Consider the following 27471-nt stretch of genomic DNA (forward strand, 5'->3'; position numbering starts at 1 on the left):
AGAGGATTGGCAGAGAAGCATGGGAGAAACTCCCCAAATACAGGTGTGCCAAGCTTGTAGCGTCCTACCCAAGAAGACATGAGGATGTAATCACTACCAAAGGTGCTTAAACAAAGTACTGAGTAAAGGGTCTGAATACTTAAGTAAATGTGATTTTTCATTTTTAACAAATTAGCAGCATTTTCAAAAAAACAGTTTTTGCTTTGTGATTATGGGGTATTGTGTGTGTATATTGTTTAGAATAACAAAAACAATTCAATCCATTTTAGAATAAGGCTGTGAAGTAACAAAATGTGGCGATGTTTGACAGAAATATAACTTTTAGAGAAAAGAGGGATTACATTTTCCACCATAACAATAAACTGAAACATCATTAATAATGGTGGCGGATTATAATGAGATTTTCACTGATAGGGAGGGCAACAATGCTGCAAGCTATTATTATATAGGACAGGAAAACAAAACCAATTGAAAACACTCTGGGGTTTCTGGCACAACACTCCATTACTGAGACACATCCTCTAAACTTGCTTGCTGCAGTTTTGTGGGCTCTAGAGCAGTCTACGAAGAACTGGAATTATTAGCCAACATTTTGCAGGGTCTTCATATAGAATGGGTTTTAGGTTATGGACAATGGTGAACCACTATAGGTAAAAATAAACTGTGAAACATTGTATTATATCAAAACATTCTGTGGAGCTTGACATTACCTTCACAATTCACAGTGGAAGTGAAGGATAGCCTACTGATGATGTGTGAATGTTCTAGAAGACAGTTAAACCTGAAGTGGAACAACAAAATGTAACAAGAGATTGCCTGAAACTGGGGAAATCTACAGTATATATCCTGCTTTCAACACTCTGATCCTGTTGATAAAAACAAGTTTCAGAAATTCCTTGCAATATATATATTATTCTACAGTGGGCTACAATAAATGTGTTAATTTATCCATATAAGTGATGCAAGCTTATAATGCAAGTTTTCTAAGAAATTCTAATAAAGGATAAACCTACCTATATTTCTAAAACATTCTCAGAGGACAGTAACAGCGGCCTACGTTTGTCCAGGCCTACATAATTCCATCAATTGCTGGTATTAAATAGCTTGTTTGTGATGTTTGATGGGATGAGGACAGTATGGAGGGAATATCGTTGGTCATATCCTGTAGGATCCTGTAAAGGCTCTGTGAGCAAACAAGAGAGGTATCCTGGCCCTCTGGCACCCAGATGAGAGAAAGGGAGTAGGGGAGGGGGAGCATAGCATATTCACAAAGGAATATTACTTAGAATCTACAATCAAGAATGACATAAGCATATGACACATTCATAACATTTGACAAATTGATCTTCCTATGGAGGAATATAAATAGTAATAGGAATGGTAGCCTACTAATATCGTTACAGAACATTTGCCTTGGGAAAATAAATATAGCATTGCTTTTGACTTTGTCATTGAGTCAACATTTTCGGCATATTCTGTTGGCATTGATCGTTGGCTTTTTATGAATGAAAAGAGAGGAGAGAATTTTACTAGCGGTTGACGTCACCTCCAGCGTGACGCCACCACCCTTTTTATTGGGGCTGGCGCCAGAGGCCCCATTCATAAAACGGAAAGAGGCAGACTGCTCGTGATAGTAATGCTCTCAGGAGAATAAGAGCGCAACATTGCGCAGGAGCTGCTCAGCATTAACACACATCCAGCACTCTGTTCGTGTTCTTCAACAGGAAAAACAGAATTATCTTCATTATGGAGGAAAATATGGTAATTATGGATGAACTTTGCGAAATGGATTGCAACGTTTTGAAAAGGTTGTTGAAGGACGACAGTGCGAAATGCCTGGTGCTGGACTGCCGATCATTCTTGGCGTTTAGCGCTGGACATATTCGGAGCGCAGTGAATATTCGCTGTAATACCATTGTGAGAAGGCGAGCGAAGGGCTCCGTGAGTTTAGACCAGATTCTATCCGGTGATGAAGAGGTCAAAGCCCGGCTGAAATCAGGACTGTACTCCGCTGTGATCCTCTATGACGAGAGGACGCCCGACATAGACACTGTTAAAGACGATAGCACAATCACTCTGGTGCTAAATGCAGTGTACAGAGACACATTTGGAACTGAAATATTTCTACTAAAAGGTAAATGATCACAATGCACTTAACAGGTTATCAGAATAAAAACATGCCCAATTAGTTTTGTTTACAAGCATAAACAACACAAAAAGCATAAATAATAATTTAATAGAACATAGTTTTCATTATATCTGACAAATGTGTTATTACAATGTTATTATTTTATTATCATAATTATTACAAGTATTTCTTAACCAGCTTAAAATGGTACATCTAGTGCGGTTTTGTATTGCTGCACAATTCAACCCACAAATAGGCACTAGGCGCTAACAATGAGGTAATGCAGAGAGAGCCACGTCTGGGTGCACGAGGATGTGCTGCAGTGAGTGTCTTGTGTGAGCCCCAACAATTGGATCATCTTCAAGATTTCACATCAGCAAATGTATTAATTTGAAAAAGTTATTTTAGAATGGTTATTGTTGCCCATTGCTTATTATGAGATCAAAGTTACGCACACGCATTGAACATTGAAACATTAAGTGTTGCCAGATAATCACAAGGGTATACCCTATTTCTCAATAAATTATTATAAGTATATGAGGAAATGCACTTTTTTTCTCATAAATTCGACTAGGTTTTTCAATTGTCACATTTAATTTAGGTAAAAACCACTAAGCATGCCCAAATTATAAGCCTCTTTTTATTAAATGGAAAGCAAATGATAATTGCTGTTCTATAATGTTTTATGTAAATATTCAAAGATATTTTATTTGGTTTTTATAGATTAAAATGACCTATGTGTATTACGCTAGATAGGCTAATTTGTAAATGATAAACGCAGATGGTGAGCTATTAGGCTGTTTTGACTTGAGTGTGGCCTGTGATTAAAATATGCTAATGTCTAAGGTTCATCTTTTTTCACAGGGGGCTACGACAGATTTTTCACGGAGTATCCCGAGTTCTGTTTGAAGACCAAAACGTTATCCTCGTTCTCTACCCAGTCCAGTTTGGACTCGTGTTCTTCCTGTGGAACTCCGCAGACGTCCCACCATGACCAGGTAAAGAAGGGGACCTGTTTATACCGGTGACCGAGTTGTGACCGAGTTTGACTGAATGTGTGGCATTGAGTGAAATACCAGGAGACTGGTAAATTCCAGTCATCTAGATTTAGGCCTACTGTTGTTTTTTTCGTCTCGGTAAGAGCACCAGTTGTGACTCCTTTTTATCTCTCACTGGTGCAGGGGGTGGTAGGGTAGGCATGTGTGACCAACATCGCCCTGCCTTCCTTCACTATCTGTTTTAAGCAGGCGTTATCGATACTTTACTGCTGTTTGAAGGGGGCCCATAGCAGCAATGCCATAACAGGGCCCAAATCAACAAACTGGCTGAAGATACAGTACATTTACTTCTTGAGTTGTCATTGGCTTATATTTTATGATCCAATTTCAGACCATGTTGCTGCGACCTTAAAATTAAAATAATTAAAATAAAGTGCATACCATAAATTGTATTTATCAGAACCTTTTGTTTAAAATTGATTGCAGATTGTAATTAGGCCCTTTCTCCAGTCTTCTTAATTGTGTTACTTTGTGATGTTTGAAAGAGACATTCTGACTACATTTGCCTGTATTCTCTTTTGATGGTATTAATGCCAACTTTGTCTTCTAAATGTTCCAGGCTGGTCCAGTGGAGATTCTTCCCTTCCTGTACCTTGGCAGTGCCTTCCATGCCTCCAAAAAGGACATGCTGGACGGCATGGGCATCTCTGCCTTACTCAACGTGTCCTCTAACTGTCCCAACCACTTCGAGGGGGTCTACCAGTACAAGTGCATTCCTGTGGAGGACAACCACAAAGAGGACATCAGCTCCTGGTTCATAGAAGCCATTGAGTTTATCGGTAAGTTACATTTTCTTAGAAGAATACATGGGATCCGGACCAAATTACACCCTGTAGTGCACTATAAAGGGAAAAGGGTGCCATTTGGGACTTAGACTAATACATCATCATCATCATGAGCAGGAGGAGAATGACATGGTCTATGATGGTCCCTGTAGCTGCAGCATAGCTCAGTAGAATGTTAATTTGATCATGTGATTAAAGGTCTTCTTTTTGCAGGGAAGAGAGTGTCACTGATGGCTCTTCAAGAACAAACAGATGGTTCTTTTGATAATTACTCTGAGTGTATGAGTAATGGGTGGCAGTGTTTTTCTAACCACGGTGGCAAAATGTATTTAAGATAACATTTTCATTCCCTGCCAGGTACTAGCCTAAGTGAAAGGAGAAGATTTTAGAATAAATAATTGGTATTAAATAGACAATAAATTGTGTGCTCATGCAGAATCGCAGTGTGAGGTTTACCCATGCTCAGTGTGCTTAGTTGATATGGATGATGGAGGGAGAAGAGAGCTGAATTATAGTCATTGTGGGACTACGATGGTTAGAGATTATCATGGTTAGGGATTTCCATGGTTAGAGATTACCATGGTTAGGGATTACTATGGTTAGAGATTACCATGGTTAGGGATTACCATGGTTAGAGATGACCATGGTTATGGATTACCATGGTTAGGGATTACCATGGTTAAGGATTTCCATGGTTAGAGATTACCATGGTTAGAGATTTCCGTGGTTAGAGATTTCCGTGGTTAGAGATTTCCGTGGTTAGGGATTTCCATGGTTAGAGATTACCATGGTTAGGGATTACCATGGTTAGAGATTTCCATGGTTAGCGATTACCATGGTTAGAGATTACCATGGTTAGAGATTTCCATGGTTAGGGATTTCCATGGTTAGAGATTACCATGGTTAGGGATTTCCATGGTTAGGGATTACCATGGTTAGAGATTACCATGGTTAGGGATTTCTATGGTTAGGGATTACCATGGTTAGAGATTTCCATGGTTAGGGATTACCATGGTTAGAGATTACCATGGTTAGGGATTTCCATGGTTAGGGATTACCATGGTTAGGGATTACCATGGTTAGAGATTACCATGCTTAGGGATTACTATGGTTAGAGATTACCATGGTTAGGGATTACCATGGTTAGGGATTACCAAGGTTAGAGATTACCATGGTTAGGGATTTCCATGGTTAGGGATTACCATGGTTAGGGATTACCATGGTTAGAGATTACCATGGTTAGGGATTACTATGGTTAGAGATTTCCATGAGGGAGGATAGGAGGGCCTAGTGTCATACTCCACATGGAAGCCTGCTACACTGGTGTGTGGAGACCCCAGTATGTTTGGATGGGTGTGTGTGTGTAAGTGTCTATGGGCTTGAATGCATCAGAGTTCGCTGCTTAGGGACCAGAGTATGACTCATCCACTGTTCTTGGGTGCGGTGCTGCGTTAGTTGGAGTTACCTTAATAGCTGTGTATGTTCACACCAGAGAATACGACTGCACTATAGAATGGGATGGTACATTTCTGTGTTTTAATGAGTATTTATGACATTCTACTCACATAGAAATATTTGGGCATTAGGACACACATTTTGTTGTGTGGACACTACTCATAATGGCCTCCCTGTGATAAGGGCAATTCCCCTGTGATTGCTATTTCTCATGGTGAGAAATGCTTATGTATGGAAAGGGCTGTAGGTGTGTTGGGTGCAGGATCAACATTTGCATGTCTTTGCTCTGGGGCGCATAGTTTTGCGGTTTGTGTTTTATAGGGCTACAGACTAATATATTGCTTATGAGACCCTGAGGTGTAAGAGCCTGGCGTGTGCCTTTGTGGTCGTCTGTGTGGATGAGAACCATGAGGAAAAACAAATCAGTGAAGTTATACGTGTCTATCAAGAAAGCTTACAGACCATTACAACCGATGATCCTGAGCACTATGTATTACCTATCTTGTGCATATCTACAGTATACCCTGAGTCAATTCTGGACGCCCTATCTCTCTGTCTCTCTCTCTTCAGACTCTGTGAAAGACTCTAACAGACGTGTGCTGGTGCACTGCCAGGCGGGCATCTCTCGCTCTGCCACCATCTGCCTCGCATACCTGATGAAGAAGAAGCGTGTTCGGCTGGACGAAGCCTTTGAGTTCGTCAAGCAGCGCCGCAGTATCATCTCCCCCAATTTCAGCTTCATGGGTCAGCTGTTGCAGTTCGAGTCCCAGGTGCTGGCCACATCGTGCGCGGTGGAGGCTGCCAGCCCCTCGGCAGCCAGCCTGGGCCCCAAGTCTTCCTCCAGCCCTACGTCACCCTTCATCTTTAGCTTTCCCGTCTCCGTGGTAGCACATAGCCAGCCCAGCAGCCTGGCCTACCTGCAGAGTCCAATTACAACCTCACCCAGCTGCTGATGCCCCTGCTCCACAAAGACTCACTGCCCCATTCCTCTCACTATCCAGACCAGAGAGAGAGAGGTTATCTTCTCCTACCTGGTATAAGCTGAAAGGTCCATTGACAATGAAAAACTGAGGGTGCCTATCCTGCTGCCTGACACAAAAAACTGTATAGAATTTGGCACTCACACGTACACCTTCATCACTATATGGTGACTAATAAATACACTCTTTCATAAAACAGGCTAAAGAACAGATGCAGTTCCTGTGTTTTAGTGTGAAGGTGGACACAGGAAGGACGGGGCAGCAGAATTTTAAGTTGTTGTCCATCTTTTTCATTTCCTGTGGAGTTTTTCCAAAGCCTCTCCGGTCCTGTTGAGAGGGCTGAATGGCCGTGAGCAGAGATGCAGAGAAAATGAAAGAGCAGAGAGGGGAGGGGGGGAGAAAGAGAGTGCTCAGTCATTTAGTGGCTTCCTGATGGAGCGCAGGAGGCTCTTCAGTTGTGACAGGTGCTTGCTAGCGTCCTGTCCGGCTTCCTGTCCCTGACATCCCCATCCTCTCTCCCACACGCCCCCTCCTCTTCTGGAGCAGGACTGCTGATGAATGACTGAATAAAAGAGTCACCCCTGTGGAGGAGGAGAGGCCGCTGAGATGGAGAGACTAGCTTTCTGAGACAGTGCCAAATGAACGTCTGAGCCCCTGCTACATAGCCCGGGCAACCCCTGGTGTTCCATGTAATAAGCTCGGTCGGAAGGACAGATATGCTTTTGAGGGGAAAGGGGGTCTAGTCATTTCTGTTTTTTGTTCAGTGCCTTGTTCAGAGAAGGTATAAGACGTTTTTCCCAGCGCTTTTGGATGTGCTCAAGTGCCCCAGCGCCTTTTCTTTCCAAACAGACTGGCAGATAAACTGGCAACTCTCTAAACAGCAACAACAAACCATTTCAAGTCAGCACTGCAATACAGACAATGTAATCCTATCCGTTTCTCTCCCCCAAGTAGAGCAATAATGCGTTTCTCTCTCTTCCCAGTTTCCACCAAAGTACTACATTGTGTTGTGTATTTATAATCATGTTTTTAGCTTCATATGTGTGTATTCGCTAATCGATAAAGACCAGATCTTTGAGAAGTGCTGTTTGCCTTACCAATAATGATTTTTTCTAATTCACCAGATAAGAATGTTGTCATTTTTCATTCCTGTATGGAGGCATATTGCTGTCTGTTACATAGGTACTATTTCTGTTCAGACCATGGATGCTGATTGGTCTAATGCTTGTTGGAGGAGGGAGTTAGTTGGGAACAGACCTATGGCTTGTTTCTTTGTCTTATCACTGTTACTCCACCAATGTCTAGTAGATCCAGACTACTTTCTAAACTTTCCAAATGCACAATAACCAACAGGGACAATTTCCCGGCTACGCACAAAACACCCCTAAAAAAACAGGCACACTGGAATGTCTGACATCACTGGGAAAAAATATATATGAGATGGTAGAAAACTGCTAGTGTGTGCTGCCACTGGACTGACTCATGTGAAATGGTTTGTTTTTCTTCTCACTTCATTCTCTGAGTGAAAATATTGCCTGGAAGTGCTGGCCCAGGTGACGATCAGAGCCAGGAGCAAAGGCTTTTGGGAAAACAGGATTTACTACCCTCCTCTTTTTGAAGAATGTTGGCACCTTTTATAGAGCACTTTTAAGTGATGCAATACCGTATTATAACTTTGAATTAATTTGCACATTATTATTACTATGATACCAGGTGGTAACTGATGACACCCTTAATGTGCTTTTGTTCTTGAACGAGGGTATGTATGTAAATGATATGAAGATGAGAGGCGTTCTCTGGTCCACAATCATTGAACAATGCAATACTTTTTACCTGTGTCAAGGGAAATGCTGTTGTCTCATCATGGCAATATCATTCATCAAGTTGACTTTTTTTTAAATTTATTTTACTTTTCCCTATGTTTTTGTTGAGTTGCTTTATTTATTCCTAAAATTCCATTGTGAAATACAACAATGTTCTTAAAAAAAGAAAATCTCTGTCTTACTTGCATGAAACATCATACATGGTATCTGGAAGGGACTACAGAAAGGATTCACACCTCTAGACACCCCAGCCTACACACAATACCCCATAATGTCAACGTGGAATTATGTTTTTCGAAAGTTTTGCAAATTAATAAAAAATGAAAAGCTGAAATGTCTTGAATCAATAAGTATTTAACTCCTTTGTTACGGCAAGCCTAAATAAGTTCAGGAGTAAACATTTGCTTAACAAGTCACATAATAGGTTGCATGGATCCACTCTGTGTACAATAATAGTTTAACATATTTGTTTATGACTACCTCATCTCTGTACCCCACACATACAATTAACGGTATGGTTCCTCAAACAAGCAGTGAATTTCAAAAACAAATTCAAACACAAAGACCAGGGAGGTTTTCCAATGCCTCGCAAAGAAGGGCACCTATTGCTAGATTGGTAAAACATTTAAAAATAAAGTAGACATTGAATATCCCTTTGAGCATGGTGTATCAATGCACCCAGTCACTACAAAGATACAGGCGTCCTTTGTAACTCAGTTGCCAGAAAGGAAGGAAACCAATGGCCAATGGTGACTTTAAAACAGTTCCAGAGTTTAATGGCTATGATAGGAGAAAACTGAGGATGGATCAACAACATTGTAGTTACTTCACAATACTAACCGAAATAATAGAGGATAAAGAAGGAAGCCAGTACAGAATAAAGACATTCCAAAACAGGCATCCTGTTTGCAATAAGGCACTAAAGTAAAACTGCAAAAAATGTGGCACAGAAATGTACTTTATTCCTGAATGCAAAGCGGTATGTTTGGGGCTAATCCAATACATCACTGAGTACCACTCTTGATATTTTCAAGTATGGTGGTGGCTGCATCATGTCGTGGGTATGCTTGTCATTGGCAAGGACTAGGGAGTTTTTTTTAAATAAAAATAAACAGAATAGATCTAAGAACAGGAAAAATCCTTGAGAAAAACCTGGTTCAGTCTACTTTCCAACAGACACTGGGAGACAAATTCACCTTCCAGCAAGACAATAACCTAAAATACAAGGCCAAATCTACACTGGGGTTGCTTACCAAGATGACATTGAATGTTCCTGAGTGTTTTTACTTAAATCAGCTTGAAAATCTATGGCAAGACATGAAAATGGCTGTTTAGCAATGATCAACAACCAACTTGATAGAGCTTGAAGAATTGTAAAAATAATAATGTGCAAATACTGTACAATCCAAGTGTGCAAAGCTCTTGGTGCTCCCGAATGGCGCAGCAGTCTAAGGCACTGCAACTCAGTGCTAGAGGCGTCATTAAAGACCCTGGTTCGATTCCAGGCTGTATCACAACCAGCCGTGATTAGGAGTCCCATAGGGTGGCGCACAATTGGCCCAGCGTCGTCAGGATTTGGCCGGGGTAAGCTGTCATTGTAAATAATAATTTGTTCTTAACTGACTTGCCTAGTTAAATACAATCTTGGGTTTAAATTTTTTTGTTCATTCTAATCACAAGAAACTAAACGCAAGCACAGATAATGAAGTCAAAATAATCAAAGGCCTACTTACTTCTAAGTCATTTCACAAAGATAAAAGGCTGGTGTTTAGATTTAGCCAGCTTTAGACTATGCAGCGATCTTTGCCGCAAAGCTTAATGGATTGTGATTGTCTGTTCATCACTGGTGTACAGTAGGTTCGGTCCTGTCTGTAAAAATCACCATAAAGCATCAGCGCAATGACTAGAATAAGGCTCGAGGAGCTGGGTTGCATTTCACAACATAAGTATAGGGTTATAGCACCCCCTAGTGGGTGATTTTAATACACATCCTCATTAATCTCTCCCAAAAAATTACATTGTAGGTGTTTGTTGGATAAAATGATGACATCATGGGGATTATACCTGGAACCTAGCCATTTAGATGACAAAATATAAGTATATAGGCCTACACACTATGCAGAATTTACACACATCATACAAACTCTAGTGCAGGGCTGTTCATGTTGGTCATGGAAGACCGAAAAACATCTGTTATCCTCTGCTTCCAATAAGGGACTAATGCCAGAGAGATGGTGGCGTTTATTTTTTCGCTTACCAAGCAAGGAGTTTTTGTATGGAGGTCAATGAGAAAGTGTCGAATTTGGTTAACAAAAAAATGCAATGTCTTATTTGCTACGTGTGGCTTGTTTGATCATATAGAAGTTTCGTAATGATTAGATTGTTGTAAGTGTAACGATATAGGACACGTGCCCCCCCCGGCAACTTTGAGAAAAAACATTTTACGAGGATTTGTATAGATTTTTTTCTATTGTGTTATTGACTGTACGTTTGTTTATTCCATGTGTAACTCTGTGTTGTTGTTTGTGTCGCACTGCTTTGCTTTATCTTGGCCAGGTCGCAGTTGTAAATGAGAACTTGTTCTCATCTTGTCTACCTGGTTAAATAAAGGTGAATTTAAAAAATCGGAGTTGCGCCTGGTCGTCACTAGTTACCACAGCCACAAAGTCATAAACCCCGCCTAATTCTGCTATTGATCTGTTTAAAATGTGATTTTAAACCTATCCCCAACCTTAACCACACTGCTAACCTTATGCCTAATACTAACCTTAAATTAAAACCAATTTTTGTTTTCATGAATTTTTAAGATAAAGACAATTTTGACTGCGTTTGTTGTAACTAGTGGAAACCGTTGAGCCTGTTGTTCACACGCGTATCTGCCCTCTCATTGGCTAAAATGGTCCCATCTGATCTTACCTCCTCCAACTGCCTTCCATTTTTGAATACATTTCTTTTCATTATTAGGGCGGCAACTAGAGCATTTGGGACCTGTTTCCCAAAATAATCCTAATGCTAAATGAATCGTTAGAACATCATAAAAGGACCTAAGAGCATATTGACATTTCCGAGCCTTTTCCCAAAAACGATTTTATTAACGTTGCACGTGAAATCGCTCGTAATCTAAGTCCTGCCTCAGACCACTAGTATGAACAGTTAAGTGCGTGGTTAGATCACCGTATGCCAACCCGCGTCACTTTACACACATCAAATACCCGCTAAATATAGGATGAAGACGTTAATCTGTCTCTCTGACCACCGAAAACTTCATAGTTTAATATATAGTTTGCAATGTTATTGTAAACAAGTGAATCAAGGATACATTAAAAAAAGAAAACCGAATTATATAAATTAGATTTAGGCAAAACTATTAACATAACTTTAATTGATGTACAATCGATAGACCTACCTAGTATTATTAACCCGTTAGATCACTATATCTGAGCTGCTTCAATTTTCGTATCTATTAGGCCTATAGGCTATATTATCTAAAAGCTTAGGCATTTCACTGTAGTCTAACGAATAATCTAAAGGTCAACGTATTAGGTCTATGGCAACGTCACTTAACTTGCCACTTCATGGTTAATTAGCCTATTTTAATTTTTTAATTGCAGAATATATGTAGGCCTACTTGAAGCTCAATTCCTGTCTGCCTTTATGCTACAATGATTTGTTGAGCAATTACGAAAACCATTGTCATCATATCCTATTTTTAGGTCACATTGATATTTTCTAGAGCTAACGAAAAAACGAGCAACTTTGACATGATTTATTATTGCTCACAGTTTACAAACTGAAGAAATGCAGAATTTACATAATCAAACATTTCATTCAAAATAGCAGGAGAAAACAGTTAGCATACCTAATGGAAACATATAATACAAACACTAATAAAAAAAAGATGACTTTGAATAGCCAGAAATCATTTAAGAGCTACAGCAAGCTCTAGTTTAAATGTAAGGAAGAGGGTGTGTGGTATATGGCTAATATACCACAACGGCTGTTCTTATGCTCAACGTGGAGTGCCTTGATACAGACTTTAGCCATGGTATATCCGTCACATATCACAAACCCCCAAGGTGCCTTATTGCTATTATTAACTGGTTACCAACGTAATTAGAGCAGAAAAAAAACATTATCATACCCATGGTATACGTCTGATATACCAAGGCTTTCAGACAATCAGCATTCAGAGCTCGGACCACTCAGTTAATAATCTGGAATAATTTTCAGCATGGAACAGCTCCTGTAATGACGCAATTAAATTTCACTTTGTAATGAGTGCACATCTTTGGACTTTATTTGTTATGAGGCATCATTAAAACACTCATAAACCGAAATTCCATCAGGACTGTTCAATATGATGGATCATCTGTGCTAATTCAGACCTGGGAGACCAGGTGAGTGCAATTAACTACCACGAACAAACAAGAACCAGAAGTGTTTTGGCACTCCAGGACCGAAATTGAAGGGCCCGGTTTTTCAAAAAACATTTTAATGCTAAATTCATCGTCAGAACCTTCGTAGGAGCATATCGTTAAATCTCCGAACTGTTTCCCAAAACCATCGTTTTTAACATTGCATTTGAAAACGCTCTTAATTCACAGTTTGTTTTGATATTTCAACCTGCTTGTCCTGATCCGTCTGGTGTGGATGGACAAAATCAACATGCGCGGGATGGCATATGCGTGCCCGGTGTAGTCAGCATGAGACGCCTGCCTCACCACTGGTACATCAGCCAAGCACGACGTTAGATGCTTTTTGCCGTCCCACGGCTTCTTCTAAACATAGAAGAATCACATGGTTTTTCCATCTCTCTGCGACTGCCGATAACTTCAGAACAAAGTTGACTACAAATACAAAATTGCCAAGGTCTTTGCATTTGATACAACAAGCAACGTCTACAATTTGGCTTCAAAAGAAAACCGAGATGACGGTATTAAAATATAAACAGTAGGCTATTTAGTGCATTTTTATTGGGTAAACATTAGAATAAGCCCCCTCAATATTTGCAGTCGTAGGTGGTAATACACTATTTATACCAAAGTATGTGGACACCCCTTCAAATTAGTGGATTCGGTTATTTCAGCCACACCCGTTGCTTACAGGTGTATAAAATCGAGCACACAACCATGCAATCTCCATATGCAACATTGGCAGTAGAATGGCCTTACTGAAGTGCTTGGTGACATTCAACGTGGCACTGTCATAGAATGGCAACTTTCCAACAAGTGAGCTCTTCAAATTTCTGCCCTGCTAGAGCTTCCCTGGTCAACTGTAAGTAATGTTATTGTGAAATGGCAACATCTAGGAGCAACAACGGCTTAGCCACGAAGTGGTAGGCCACACAAGCTCACAGAATGGGACCGCCGAGTGCTGAAGGGCTAGTTAGGCCGTAAAGCTTAGGTTACGAACTAACGGCAGATACAAATTCTGTCCTCGGTTGCAACACTCACTATAGAGTTCCAAACTGCCTCTGGAAGCAACATCAGCACAATAACTGTTAGTCAGGAGCTTCATGAAATGGGTCTCCGTGGCCGAGCAGTCGCACCATGCGCAATGCCAAGCGTCGGCTGGAGTGGTGTAAAGCTCGCCACCATTGGACTCTGGAGCAGTGGAAATGCCTTCTCTGGAGTGAAGAATCACTCTTCACCATCTGGCAGTCCGACGGACGAATCTGTGTTTGGCGGATGCCAGGAGAACGCTACCTGCCCCAATACATAGTGCCAACTATAAAGTTTGGTGGAGGAGGAATAATGGTCTGGGGCTGTTTTTCATGGTTCGGGCTAGGCCCCTTAGTTCCAGTGAAGGGAAATCTTTATGCTACATCAAACAATGACATTCTAGACGATTCTGTGCTTCCAACTTTGGGAAGGTCCTTTCCTGCTTCATCATGACAATGCCCCGTGCACAAAGCGAGGTCCATACAGAAATGGTTTGTTGAGATCGGTGTGGAAGAACTTGACTGGCCTGCACAAAGCCCTGACCTCAACCCCATCAAACACCTTCTGGATGAATTGGAACGCCGACTGCGAGCCAGGCCTAATCGCCCAACATCAGTGTCCGACCTCACTAATGCTCGTGGCTGAATGGAAGAAAGTCCCTGCAGCAATGTTCCAACATCTAGTAGAAAGCCTTCCCATAAGAGTGGAGGCAGCAAAGGGGAACCAACTCCATATTAATGCCCATGATTTAGGAATGAGATGTCCGACAAGCAGGTGTCCACATACACTACATGACCAAATGTATCTCTCTAGGTCTAGGAGCTGATCCGTCGTCAGTATTGTGACATAATTAGAATGTTAATAGGAGATTTGAATGGATAGAGCTGATCCAAAAGCAGCACTTTCTTTCTATCCTATCAGTAGCTACACATGCTCCAACGACGCAATTAGTGACCATTCTCTCTGCTGCCAGCGCATGTTGTTTTGGGAAATGTATGTTACATCTTCGGCCATTGTAGGAAAGGTCCGTCGTTAAAACACTCGTAAGCCTAAATTCCATCGCTATCGGGAAACCGGGCCTACTCTAGTGCCATCCACATCATCTAGGAGAGAACACAATAGCTCTGTGTGACAAACAGTTGGATAGATTGTTTGTTTTGATCGACTCATTTCTAAATCGGCCTCCTGAATGAGAAGTTTGACTGACATCTTTGCCTGCTGGTGATCGCTGAAGTAATGGTCAACTCTGTCCTCACAGCTATTCATCTCCCCCACTTCACTGAAAATCAATTCCCCTCTACAGGAATGCATAGCACAGCCCACTGTTTCACAGTGTTGAGTACATTTTTCATCTGGACATTTCCATGAATGTTCCGCCCAGTATCAGTATGTAGTGTTGGGTTGAAAGAAAAATGAGCTGTGGTCAATACAAGGCCATGCTCCTTTAGAGGAACACTTACATTATGTACATTTAACTTCAACAAAAGCCATTCAGACAAAACAATCTTCAGTGAACTACTTTCATTGTGAGAAAAGTAGCAGGGAAGAGGCATTGGTCAGATGTGAACAGTTATGTACTTTATTAATACTTCTTTACAACACTGAGGAGTGTTACATTAGTCTCCAAATCAGCTGTGGTACATGATAGTCAGTGGGTCATTCATTACTGGATCTTTCAGCACCAGAAAAACAAAATGGTGAAAAAATAAGATAAGAACTGTAGTAGGAGGCATCAAGGCTCTCTCCAGGTGTTGGTCTGAAGAGAAGAGTGGAGATTAAATGAAAATTCCACTCAAACTATCTTTTGGTATTGTTTCATTAGTCCACTGTTGCGAAACGCTTCATACTGGGACACATTCTGTATTTTGAAAGTTCTACATCTTGAAAACTTGATTGCTGATATGCAAAACTATCAACAGTAGACTAATGATACAAATACCAAAATATAGTTTTTGAGTGGTGTTTTCCTTTAAGACCAGGGTTCAGTCCCAAATAGCCCCATATTCCCTATATAGTGCATTACTTTTGACCCGGGCCAGTAGGGAACCCGTCAAAAGTAGTGCGCTATATAGGGAATAGGGTGCTATTTGGGACTTTATACAGGTTGTAGTAAATGGATGGGTTAACATCCCGGTAAAAGCGCAGACAGTTCTGGAGCTGGCATCTGAAACAGCAGGGATGGCAGAGTACCACACCAGCAAGATGCAGATAGAGCCCAGCTAGTGAGGAGACAGTGTCCTCCAATACAGACTACAGGATGTGGCATTCAAACCAGCCATTGCTTCTTCTACTGCTTCAAACTGTTATTTCTCAGAGGATGATTGACAAAACCAGTAGGAAGTAAGACAAGTTATTGTTTACTTCTCAAAGAGGACACAGAGCAGAGGGATGAATGTGGAAGTGATTGAGAAAGAGATCAGGAAAAACAGCTACAAAAATCCCTTTCATCCCCACCAAAAAAACAAACAAATAATTGACAGTACTAATACAGCCCACTCTTCATCCGTTAACAACATGGTGAGCTTTACAAAGGCATCGTCTGCTACACACTGTACAATACTGGACATCTTTTTTTCCAATACATTTTCAAATAACTTAAACATCTTTCCCGTTTAAAAGTGCAAATCCATTAAAAGATGAGTTTGACTGGATGGGAAAAGGTAATGAAAAGTCAGATGTTCAGTGTTTTCTTGTGCAAAGTAATGTCTCATAGCTTGCTTTACTTTCTCACATAACTCAATTTCTGTCCCAATCTGAAACCTTTGAGGATTTCCCATAAATTCCAGTAACAGAGAGGAAACCCCTAATGGTCCCAGAGAGGGAACCCCTAATGGTCCCAGAGAGGGAACCCCTAATGGTCCCAGAGAGGGAACCCCTAATGGTCCCAGAGAGGAAACCCCTAATGGTCCCAGAGAGGGAACCCCTAATGGTCCCAGAGAGGGAACCCCTAATGGTCCCAGAGAGGGAACCCCTAATGGTCCCAGAGAGGGAACCCCTAATGGTCCCAGAGAGGGAACCCCTAATGGTCCCAGAGAGGGAACCCCTAATGGTCCCAGAGAGGAAACCCCTAATGGTCCCAGAGAGGAAACCCCTAATGGTCCCAGAGAGGAAACCCCTAATGGTCCCAGAGAGGGAACCCCTAATTGTCCCAGAGAGGGAACCCTTAATGGTCCCAGAGAGGGAACCCCTAATGGTCCCAGAGAGGGAACCCTTAATGGTCCCAGAGAGGGAACCCCTAATGGTCCCAGAGAGGGAACCCCTAATGGTCCCAGAGAGGAAACCCCTAATGATCCCAGAGAGGAAACCCCTAATGGTCCCAGAGAGGAAACCCCTAATGGTCCCAGAGAGGAAACCCCTAATGGTCCCAGAGAGGGAACCCTTAATGGTCCCAGAGAGGGAACCCCTAATGGTCCCAGAGAGGGAACCCTTAATGGTCCCAGAGAGGGAACCCCTAATGGTCCCAGAGAGGGAACCCCTAATGGTCCCAGAGAGGAAACCCCTAATGGTCCCAGAGAGGGAACCCCTAATGGTCCCAGAGAGGGAACCCCTAATGGTCCCAGAGAGGGATATCTCAACTTAAAAAAACAAAGGGGTCAAAAACCTCCAGGTCTGGTCCCCATTGTGACATGGTCCCATACATCATCTTTTAAAACAAAGTCAAAACAATAAAGTAAAACAATCATGGAAATATCACAATAAAATAATACAGAACTAATAGGATAAATGAAGTGTAATGTTTGATGAGCTAAAAAAAGTATATTTGTGTGCTGGAACGGAAAGGGAGAGGTTATTGGTTGTTTTTAGTCACGCATGATCTGGGTCTGGGGTCTGTGTACCGTAGCTTCCCTTGCCAGGCTTGATGAAGAAACAGGGCTGGGAGTGAGGCTGGTATACTGCATACCAGTACATCCACCCTGATCTCTACCTACATATCCATCTGAGGGATAGGTACAGTAGAGGAGTCTCAGCCATGCTTCACTGGGGAAGCTATCACCCAGGTAAAGGCAGACTGGCAAGAGTCCTTATCTCTGAGCCTTACCGCTAACCAATGAGCTTTGAGTCCCTTATTTCTAACCTTAACCACTAACCAATGAGCTTTGAGTCCCCATCTCTAACCTAACCTGAACTTTATCTGCTTGGTTCTCTCTATTTGGCTGTAACCAGTGACAACAATCACTAGGGGCAACCATGAGCGAGAGACCCGGGAGCATGAGCTCTAGACAGGCGACAACATTAGACAATTCCCAGTGAAGGCAACATTTTCAAGTAAACACACAAGAAGGACGAGGGAAAAAATAAAAACAAAACATTTGGGAAAATAAATGGTGGTGGTTGTGAGGAACTGGTCCTTTATAGTGAGTGAAATAGAACAGAATACTAGTGGAGGAAAGACATCTTTCCAGGGGTGTAGAGTTAATTTAAGGGGCTGAGGTTCATCCCGGCTCAGCCCAGAATGTGTGAAGTAGTGTTTTGGGTAACAGTCTCTGTGATTCGTTCTCTCCCAGCAAAGGTGGGTGTGTGTTAGTCTGGTTGAGTCTGGACTAGGTCTTCTGTTCTGCTCCGGCTGTGGGGGAGGGTGTGCTCTCTGGTTTCAGGATCTGATACGTGATGAGGTACTCTGGGTACGCCTGAGGAATACAGTGGGACAGGACAGACAAGTCATTGTCATGGGTCTGTTTGTGGTGTGTGTGTGCGCGTCTGCAGGCTTCCCATCCGAAACAGCTTGGAACAGTTTGTGCATATATTATGACGACATTTTGAGACGTTTTTGTTCGTTTTGGTCTTGAGGCAAGCCGAAGTCTACGCCCCTTCGTCAGTGATTGGTCAACAGTATGGATTCTTCAATGAAGTATTTGTCATTCCACGACAGACTAATCAATTTCACCCACATTCTTTCACTTGAGAAATACTGCACCATCTTAGTTAGATGTAAAATTGCATGAATTAGATCTCCTCGACAAAAACAACAATTAATGACAGACTTCTTGAGTTATTTTAGATTCATTTTGACTATTCTATTCTACAGCGTCTCAATATGGACAAACAGTTGTATTGCTGGCTAAGCGCCAGCTGAACCGAAGCATGCTGAGGCCTTTAGACTGACCTGTTCTCCTCTGTAGATTACATACTCTGCGTACGCCAGTCCGTTGACGCTGGGCCGACCGATTACTGAGTGGTGTCCAGGGGGGGCATGGGCCATCTTCATGGCACTGAACTGGAGGAAGGACTTACCCAGGGTCACTCTGCAAAATAACATCTGCCTGCAACACACAGCAACCCAACACACACCTGTAATAAACAACCTAGTAACACACATCAGAATACTACACGCAACTTGAATTCATTCATAACACACACATCAGAACACCACATGTAACGGCTTGCAATACACAACGTCACCACACGGATTATAACACCAGCATACACACAATAGCCTCTGCCTGCAATACACAGACTAGACATCACACATATTATTTATGAACGTCTGGAGTGAATCTGACCTGTGGCAGACGTAGCAGGAACGGTCTTTGTGAGTGGGGCAGCCCGTGCCCCCTCCTATACCGTACACGTACTGGTTGCTCTTGGAGGAGTTCTCTGCAAAATAGATGCCCGCTCCGAACATGCCTCCGATGTAGGCATGCCGCTCGTCAAATCCCTTATGGATGATAGCGTTGATGAATGGAGAACCTGACAGAGGAGAGGAAGAGAAGGGGAGGAAAGAGAAGAGGAAAATCGATGTCAAAATCAACTCTCATTCAGCATAGACGTTATAACAGAGAACCCACTGTGTTTCTTCACCAGAATTGACTGCAGAGGTACTGGTATCTTACCGTGGAAGAGCATGCGTTCGTTGTGATGGTTGTGGTTTTCATCAGCGATCTCTTTCTGTCTGTGTGAGTACCTCTCCCTCAACTTCTTATTCACCACTTTCTGGATCTACAGACAGACAGACCACACAGTCAGACTCACACACAGCTACAGAGACAACAGAATGACATACATACTAAAATCTTTCACAGAGCGGTATTTATTGGGAGGTTGTCTCCTGTCCAGGTGCCTATGACTCACCTTTAGGATGTTGTACCTGCTGAAGACCCCACCTGCGTTGCCTCCATCCCGGTGCTCTCGGATTGTACTTTGCAACTGCAAGCAGATACACACAGATCGGGTCAGAAAGGGGAGAGTACTGCACAGGGCACCTACATCAGTCTGAAGACAAAGATCTACTGGCCCCATCAGTGGATCAACATTGTTTCCATTGTAGAAACAGATCATGATGTAGAGTACATACTTCCTCTTCTACAGACTGGAATTCCTTATCGTCCGTGGCCAGGTCTATGAGCACCGTGCCCTGACTGGCACAGTGGAACGTCAGGTACGGATTAGCACCTGGAGCAGAGGGACAATAACACAATAACAACAAATGAGAAACCACGGCAACAGCGCTAACAGGCAATGTTCTATAAGTAGGAGGTTGTGCTGAGAGACATCAGGTATGAGTTAGCAGCAGTGTCATCTGTTGTTTCATAAGCGGTTAAACAGTCCTCCTGAAAAACATTCAAATCTTTTCAATAAGCCAGTGTGGCCAATAAGGCAGTTTTATAAGAAGGTGCTTAAATATTAAATCAATAAGGAATAAGATGAATGGAATATGGATGTGATCTAGCAGGCAGAATCTTGGCTGAGCTCTGGCTCTGACCTTGCTGTCCTCCCAGGAGTCTCTCCACGCCTTTGACGAGTTTGTGGCGGTGACCGTAGGCGTTGATCCCAATCTCCTTCAGCTCCTCGTGGCCCATATCAGCCAGGACATCCAGCGAAATCTACATGGAAACAGAGCACATTCAGCCAACCAGAGCAGGGGCAGAGGACAGCCTGCTCTAAACACAGCCAATCAGATTGGTGGAGGAGTCGGACTGTCCAAACACATCCATTCATAATATCATAAGAACCAAGGGACACTAACAGTGCAGAGAACAGCAAGTCACCGTCTACTGCTAATGTGACATTTGGAATGACAAATTAGAACACTTCCATTAAAATGTCTACTTTGGATTTATTTTTCAATTTAATTTCTCTCTCATCTCTAATTAAAGTGTAGTCGCTGGTAAGGTTGCACATTTTGGGAAATATTCTGAGGTGGAAACTTTCTGAGGGAATTAATGGGAATATGGGATTTAACGGGAATATATTGGAATTAACGGAAATATATGCAAACGAATATTAATAGCATTTAAAGTTCGATGTTTTTTGCATTGGATATATTTACCATATCATATGGAGACAGAAACATAAACCTTTTACCTTATCATAAGTAGACATACTTGCAAATGACTAAATCCTTCCAATAGAAATTTTAAAAACAATTTAGTTACAAATTGAACTATAATTAAACTCTTCACATGGGATGATTTCACTGAATAACAAAAGAAAGGGAATATTGAATGATCCCCAATGATCCATCGCATCTCCCAAAAACATACATCTGTAAAATGATAGTCTAGAAACTAAAGCTTTGGTTGTCTTCCTCTCAGGCTTCTATGTCTTCTCCCTGGACCTCCTCAATGTCCACCTCTTGAACATCAGACTCTGAGGCCTCATCTTCACTCTCACTTTCCAACCTTGTTGAGGGTGGCTCATTGTCAGGCTCAAAAAGCCTCAAATTTGCTCGGATGTCCACCCATTTTTCAACCCTTGTATTGGTCAGCCTGTTGCGTGCTTTGGTGTGCGTGTTCCTAAACAAGGACCAGTTGCGCTCTGACGCGGCTGATGTTGGTGGGATTTGAAGGATGATGGAGGCAACAGGGGAAAGAGCCTCAGATCCACAAAGTCCCTTCCACCAGGTGGCTGATGAGATATGTTGGCACGACTGCCATATTGCATCTCCATCCCAAAGCCCTTGCTTGGAAGTGTACTTCGCCAGACACGGTAGTGATGACACCATAGGCCTTGTTGATCTCTGCACCAGACAGGATGCTCTTGCCAGCATACTTGGGGTTCAATATGTACGCTGAGGCGTGTATGGGCTTCAGGCAGAAGTCTTCATGCTTTTTGACGTATTTCAGAACTGTAGTTTCCTCTGCTTGGAGCAACAGTGAAGTGGGCAGGGCAGTACGGATTTGTTCTCTTACATCTGCAAGCAGAGTCTGAACATCAGACAGGATGACATTGTCTCCCTTAATCCGTGCAATTGCTACTGCTATAGGTTTCAGGAGTTTCAGGCTGCTTACCACTCTCTCCCAAAATACATAATCCAGGAGGATCCTCTTGATGGGGCTGTCCATATCGGCAGACTGTGATATTTCTTGGAGACTCCTTCCCCTCCAGGCGACTGTCAAACATGATGACAACACCATGTAGATGTAGTTAATTATTCCTTGCCCAAGAACATTCGACCACTCATCAGAGATGATTGCAATAGTCTGCTTTCTCTATGATTTGCTTGACCTTTACTTCAAATCTTCATCCAGCAAATTAGTAGATAATGCATGTCTGGTTGGAGGGGTGTATGCTGGGCGAAGAAAATTCAGAAATCTCTTCCAATACACATTGCATGTCAGCATCAGAGGTGAACCAGTTGCATACACAGCTCGAGCAAGACATTCAACAGAATTTCTTTGACTACGTTCCTCCATTGAGTCAAAAAAAAACTTCTGATTCCAGGAAGACCATGAGCTGTTGCTATCGATAACGTGTCTGATTCATCATTTTCACCTCGAATAGAAGTAGTGGGACTTTTGTCAGGTTGCTTGTTGTGAGTGCTGAGGGAACTTTATGCACTTGGCCAGATGATTCTGCATTTTTGTTGCATTCTTCACATATGATTTGGCACAGTATTTGCAAATGTACACAGCTTTTCCTTCTCCATTAGTTGCAGTGAAATGTCTCCACACATCAGATAGTGCCCGTGGCATTTTCCTGTAAAGATTAGAAAACATTTGTAAAAAAAAATATATAAAAAAATTCCATGTACAGATAAATAGTTAAGCAGTTAGATTAAACAACTCCTTTGTAAGATGCATGTTTTAAAATTAAACATGCATGGAAACAGGTGAATTAACACTCCTCAGTTAGCAGGCTCAAGCAAGCTAAAACCCACATGGTTGCAGAAACTAACTAGCAGAAATTGTTAAGTTAGAAATGATTTAAACACACTTTGTTGTAGTCTACTATTTACAGTTAACAAAAAATCATGTATGTCATATAACATATTCACCACACCCACTATTGCAATCAAAACTTACCAGAAAGCATGTTGTCCTTGGCTCAGACAGTGTAGTAGTGTGGGCTCAATAGCATCTCATTAGAGTGCAAGATCTTGAGAATCAGCTGTACATGTGCTGGAAGAGTGCACTGCACATGTGATGGAAGAATGCACTGTGCATGCAGAGGGTTGCAATTCCATTGAATTGGGGATAGTTTAACCAAAATATACCACAAGACCTAGAATTGCCTTGTGTATCCCACAAAAAAGGTTCACTGTTATAAGCTAACTTTTTTGATGAATTTAAGCAAAATTCCCCAAATTCCCGGCCTTAACATCCCATGGAAAATTTCCGGAAAAATTCTGGAAATTTACCGGAAAGTTTCCGACCCTTGTCGCTGGGGCCCTTCTTCTATCCCTTTTTGTAGCCTACCATGACCCATTGTACCAAGATATGAGTCAGGTTCAGAGCTCTCCCTGTCTCTCGGTCACCCTCAGTCATCCGGCCAGTTCAGTCAATTGTTTAAAATCTCTCCACCCACTGAGGGGATAAACTTAGCATGTGGAGGAGAAGAAGATGGGGAGAAGAGAGGGATTTAAATGGGTGACTCGCTACTAAACTGCATGTTCACTGATCAACAACACTGGAGAATCCTTTTTCCCAGCAGCATACATCATCATCCAGCCCACACACAAACCTTCAGATATGGACAAATAAACAAACGCTCACACAATCGCATAGAGAGTATAACGTTGAGACTGTATGTAGAGGCCGTGGTGTGAGTGTGGGGTGTGTTAGTGACTGTGTGTGGAGGACCCTTCATTTTTTTATTCACTGAGCAAATATCCCCTGAATTATCTCTCTCTCACAATCCCAAAGAGCCTCAAACTATTGACCCGGTCTAAACAATCAGAAAAAGAAACATGTCTGATTTTTTCCGCTCTCCAGACCTCCTCCCTCTGCTCCCCGCTGTAGGGATTCATCTGCTCATCTATGTGAAAATGACAGCCCTCTCCGACCCAGCATCCCTACCGTGTCCCCAGACTGATTTCACCTGGCATGGAACTCCACACACTCAACGACACACGCCGCTCTGCGTGGAACCCAACATTCCCCCTAAAACCAATCAGCAGTGGGATGAAGAGGTCAGCCTAAACTATCCTGCTGGAGAAAAGGAGATACAGGGCACTTGGAGCTGCTGCAGGTACATGGAGAGGGGAGGGAGGGAGGGAGGGAGGGAAAGGAAGAGCAGGCGATAGAGAGAAGAGTGGGGGTAGTCTACTCTACAGGATGAGGGTAATTTCAGTGTCTGGCCATGCAGCATGGTAAAGTCTGAGATTATCTGTTTCTATGTATGAGGCAGGCAGTCAATACTACTGATTGACTGTGGAAAGCTCCAGTAAAAATACATGGAAACATGGATGACAGATTGAGAGTTGAGCTTTTTAGGTTTGTGGCGTGAGTGACAGAGGTATATGATTGGGCAACAGTAAACATGAAAGTGATTGGCTCGTACAGGGACCACAAGGATACGTGCATTTACCTGTTCCCTCTGGAAGATGTCGCGCAGGTGCTCCAACCCCAAGCTCTTCAGGAACTGGCTGATGTTCATGTCTACGACAGCTGTTGAATGAAACACAAAACAGACAAGACTGCTTAAATACCATCAGACAAATCAGGCTAACTGTTTCTCATATGTATAAGAGTATGATGCGAGGTCATTTGAATCATTGTTGATGCCAAAGAAAAATGTCCATCCTTGACTTGATAAAGTTGTATAATATTATAATATACTGTATATAAAAGTCGGAGGGGTTACGTACTCTCTCTGTCCTTTCTGTCGGAGCCGGTGGCTCCATCTGCAGGCCCAGTGGCTCCAGCCACAGTGAGCTCGCTGAGGGACCCGGCCAGGTTGTCTATGCTGCTGGCTGCAGACAAGCAGGAGGGAGTGGAGGCTGGAGAGATGACCGCTGTACTGACCACTGAGGCGCTGACCACCGTGGCCTGAGGCTTGAAGCAGCTGGGCAGGGCGTCCGGAGCCATGGCATCTATCAGCAGCGCTCTGATGTCATCAGCCTGAGACCATGGAGACAAGAAACAGACACAATGTAATGAGGATTCTATAGTAAAGATAGTCATTGATTTACACAGTAAACCATATACAGGGCATTCGGAAAGTTTTCAGAACCCTTCACTACGTTACAGCCTTATTCCAAAATGGATGAAATACATTTTCTTCCTCAATCTACACACAATACCCCATAATGACAAAGCAAAAAGAGGTTTAAAAAACCCCAAAATACCTTATTTACATAAGTATTCAGACCCTTTGCTATGAGACTGGAAATTGAGCTCAGGTGCATCCTGTTTCCATTGATCATCCTTGAGATGTTTCTACAACTTGACTGGAGTCCACCTGTGGTAAATTAAATTGATTGGACATGATTTGGAAAGGCACACACCTGTCTATATAAGGTCCCACAGTTAACAGTGCATGTCAGAGAAAAAAACCAAGCCATGAGGTCGAAGGAAGTGTCCGTAAAACTCTGAGACAGGATTGTGTCGAGACACAGATCTGGGGAAGGGTACCAAAACATTTCTGCAGCATTGAAGGTCCTCAAGAACACAGTGGCCTCCATCATTCTTAAATGGAAGAAGTTTGGAACCACCAAGACTCTTCCTAGAGCTGGTGGCCAGAGCTTCAGAGTTATTCTGTGGAGATGTATTGAGTAAAGGGTCTGAATATGTATGTTTTTGCTTTGTCATTATGGGGTACTGTGTGTAGATTGATGAATGTGTTTTTTAATACATTTTAGAATAAGGCTGTAATGTAATAAAAAGTGAAGGGGTTTGAATATTTTACGAATGCACTGTTGCTCATTAATCAGCAGGAAGGTCGTAATCGCCGAAGTTTTTGATAATCAGAACATGATTAAAATCAGTGAGGACCTCATAACAAGCTACGGTTGTGTATTACAAGGCAGAGTGAGGTCATTCCCTGAGGTAATTACAAATGTGTGTGTGTGCGTCCGTGTATATCCATTTGTGTGTGTATACCGTAGCCAGGTCCAGTGGCGTCTGTCCCTCCTGGTTCTTCATGCTAGGGTCAGCTCCGTGGGCCAGTAGCAGAGCACACAGCTGGGTCCGGCCTTTCTGAGCCGCCTCGTGGAGCGGAGTGAAGGCCCACTTATCTGTAGCGTTCACACATGTGTTGTACTTGATCAGGAGAGCAGCTATATCCACATGCTGAGGGAGAAACAGGAACGTGTTAGGCTAAATCTGAATGTATGAATGGAAAATGTGTCATTCAATGACCTAAAGAGTGAATCAGTTAAATCCATGACTCATCATATTCTTCTCTAACTGACAGAGAATTCACACATCCCACCATAACAACCCTCCATATCAACCCTCCATCTGACAACTATAGTGCATTTTGTTTCTACAGAAAGCGTCAATACGTCTTAAGATCGCAGCAATGTAGTGATATGCTGTGCTCTGACTCACTCTCAGGAGTCACAACTCACTGAGCTAGCCAACTGGACCTGGCCCACTTAGCCGGCTGGCCAGACTGTCCTCTGTGCTCCGCACTCCTCCAACACACTATGTTTTAATGAGCCGAGCCCAATGACATTCATCACCACTCACAGTGATCCTACGGAATACATATGGTAAGGCCCAGTCAAGGTCAGCCAAGACCTCCCAGCTGACCCATGGGCCTTAAGAGCACACTCGCACACAGGCGGCCAAAGCAGCACATTGGCCGATACTTGGGCTGAAGCAGCAGCAAGAGGAGGAGGAGCAGGTTGCAGGAACCATGCCAAGGGGCAGCAGGTTGGGTGCTGGACTGTACCCAGGACTGTTATGTAAGCAGCAGCCTGCTCTGAGATTCCTGTTTGGGACTAATCATGTCCCCAGGGGCCACACACTACTGCTGGACTAAACAATGGCATAAACAAAACAAACAACGGCCATTCCTGCTGCTTATTAGCTTAACAAATGGCCCAGTTTCTCATCTGTGTTGTCTCAATGGTCAGAACTGTCCCTGAGATTGTGTTAATTTATGTTGGGGAAGGGTTTGGTTGGGAGAGAGTTTGGTTGGGGTTGGGAGAGAGTTTGGTTGGGTTGGGAGAGAGTTTAGTTGGGTTGGGAAAGAGTTTGGTTGGGTTGGGAAAGAGTTTGGTGCGGTTGGGAGAGAGTTTGGCTGGGTTGGGAGAGAGTTTGGTTGGGTTGGGAGAGAGTTTGGTTGGATGGGAGAGGGTTTGGTTGGGTTGGGAGAGAGTTTGGCTGGGTTGGGAGAGGGTTTGGTTGGGTTGGGAGAGAGTTTGGTTGGGTTGGGAGAGAGTTTGGTTGGGTTGGGAGAGAGTTTGGTTGGATGGGAGAGGGTTTGGTTGGGTTGGGAGAGGGTTTGGAGAGAGTTTGGTTGGGTTGGGAGAGAGTTTGGTTGGGTTGGGAGAGAGTTTGGTTGGGTTGGGAGAGAGTTTGGTTGGGAGAGAGTTTGGTTGGATGGGAGAGGGTTTGGTTGGGTTGGGAGAGGGTTTGGAGAGAGTTTGGTTGGGTTGGGAGAGAGTTTGGTTGGGTTGGGAGAGAGTTTGGTT

General features: G+C 42.8%; 2 protein-coding genes across 3 annotated transcripts in view; one reads left to right on the forward strand and one right to left on the reverse strand.

Annotated features, from left to right (window-relative positions):
* Positions 1-1622: 1622 nt before the first annotated feature.
* LOC115149266 (dual specificity protein phosphatase 4) lies at positions 1623-8559 on the forward strand. Its single transcript, XM_029691960.1, has 4 exons — positions 1623-2134; positions 2993-3126; positions 3746-3965; positions 5997-8559. Exons 1-4 carry the CDS (start codon positions 1747-1749, stop codon positions 6377-6379), a joined length of 1125 nt encoding a protein of 374 aa, XP_029547820.1. The 5' UTR covers positions 1623-1746; the 3' UTR covers positions 6380-8559.
* A 6667-nt stretch (positions 8560-15226) lies between these two features.
* tnksa (tankyrase, TRF1-interacting ankyrin-related ADP-ribose polymerase a) overlaps positions 15227-27471 on the reverse strand; it is a 165372-nt gene continuing 153127 nt past the window's right edge. The window contains exons 19-28 of one of the 2 annotated variants that reach the window (XM_029691961.1): positions 25931-26119; positions 24697-24949; positions 24417-24496; positions 20371-20491; positions 19963-20060; positions 19740-19814; positions 19502-19607; positions 19172-19358; positions 18775-18931; positions 15227-18298 (exon numbers count right to left, since the gene is read on the reverse strand). In XM_029691961.1, coding sequence (XP_029547821.1) covers positions 18212-18298; positions 18775-18931; positions 19172-19358; positions 19502-19607; positions 19740-19814; positions 19963-20060; positions 20371-20491; positions 24417-24496; positions 24697-24949; positions 25931-26119 — 1353 coding nt within the window. In that variant the 3' untranslated portion in view covers positions 15227-18211. The remainder of the gene's footprint in view (positions 18299-18774; positions 18932-19171; positions 19359-19501; positions 19608-19739; positions 19815-19962; positions 20061-20370; positions 20492-24416; positions 24497-24696; positions 24950-25930; positions 26120-27471) is intronic. The other variant, XM_029691962.1, reaches the window with a different exon arrangement.

The sequence above is a fragment of the Salmo trutta genome, chromosome 15, assembly GCF_901001165.1.
Source record: "Salmo trutta chromosome 15, fSalTru1.1, whole genome shotgun sequence".
NCBI lineage: Eukaryota > Metazoa > Chordata > Actinopteri > Salmoniformes > Salmonidae > Salmo > Salmo trutta.

What these genes read in the sequence shown, in the direction of transcription:
- LOC115149266 (XM_029691960.1), top strand. Translation starts at nt 1,747, where the DNA reads ATGGAGGAAAATATGGTAATTATGGATGAACTTTGCGAAATGGATTGC. An exon ending in TGAAATATTTCTACTAAAAG is followed by an intron (nt 2,135 to 2,992) that starts GTAAATGATCAC and finishes CTTTTTTCACAG; the next exon opens with GGGGCTACGACAGATTTTTC. An exon ending in AGAAGCCATTGAGTTTATCG is followed by an intron (nt 3,966 to 5,996) that starts GTAAGTTACATT and finishes CTCTCTCTTCAG; the next exon opens with ACTCTGTGAAAGACTCTAAC.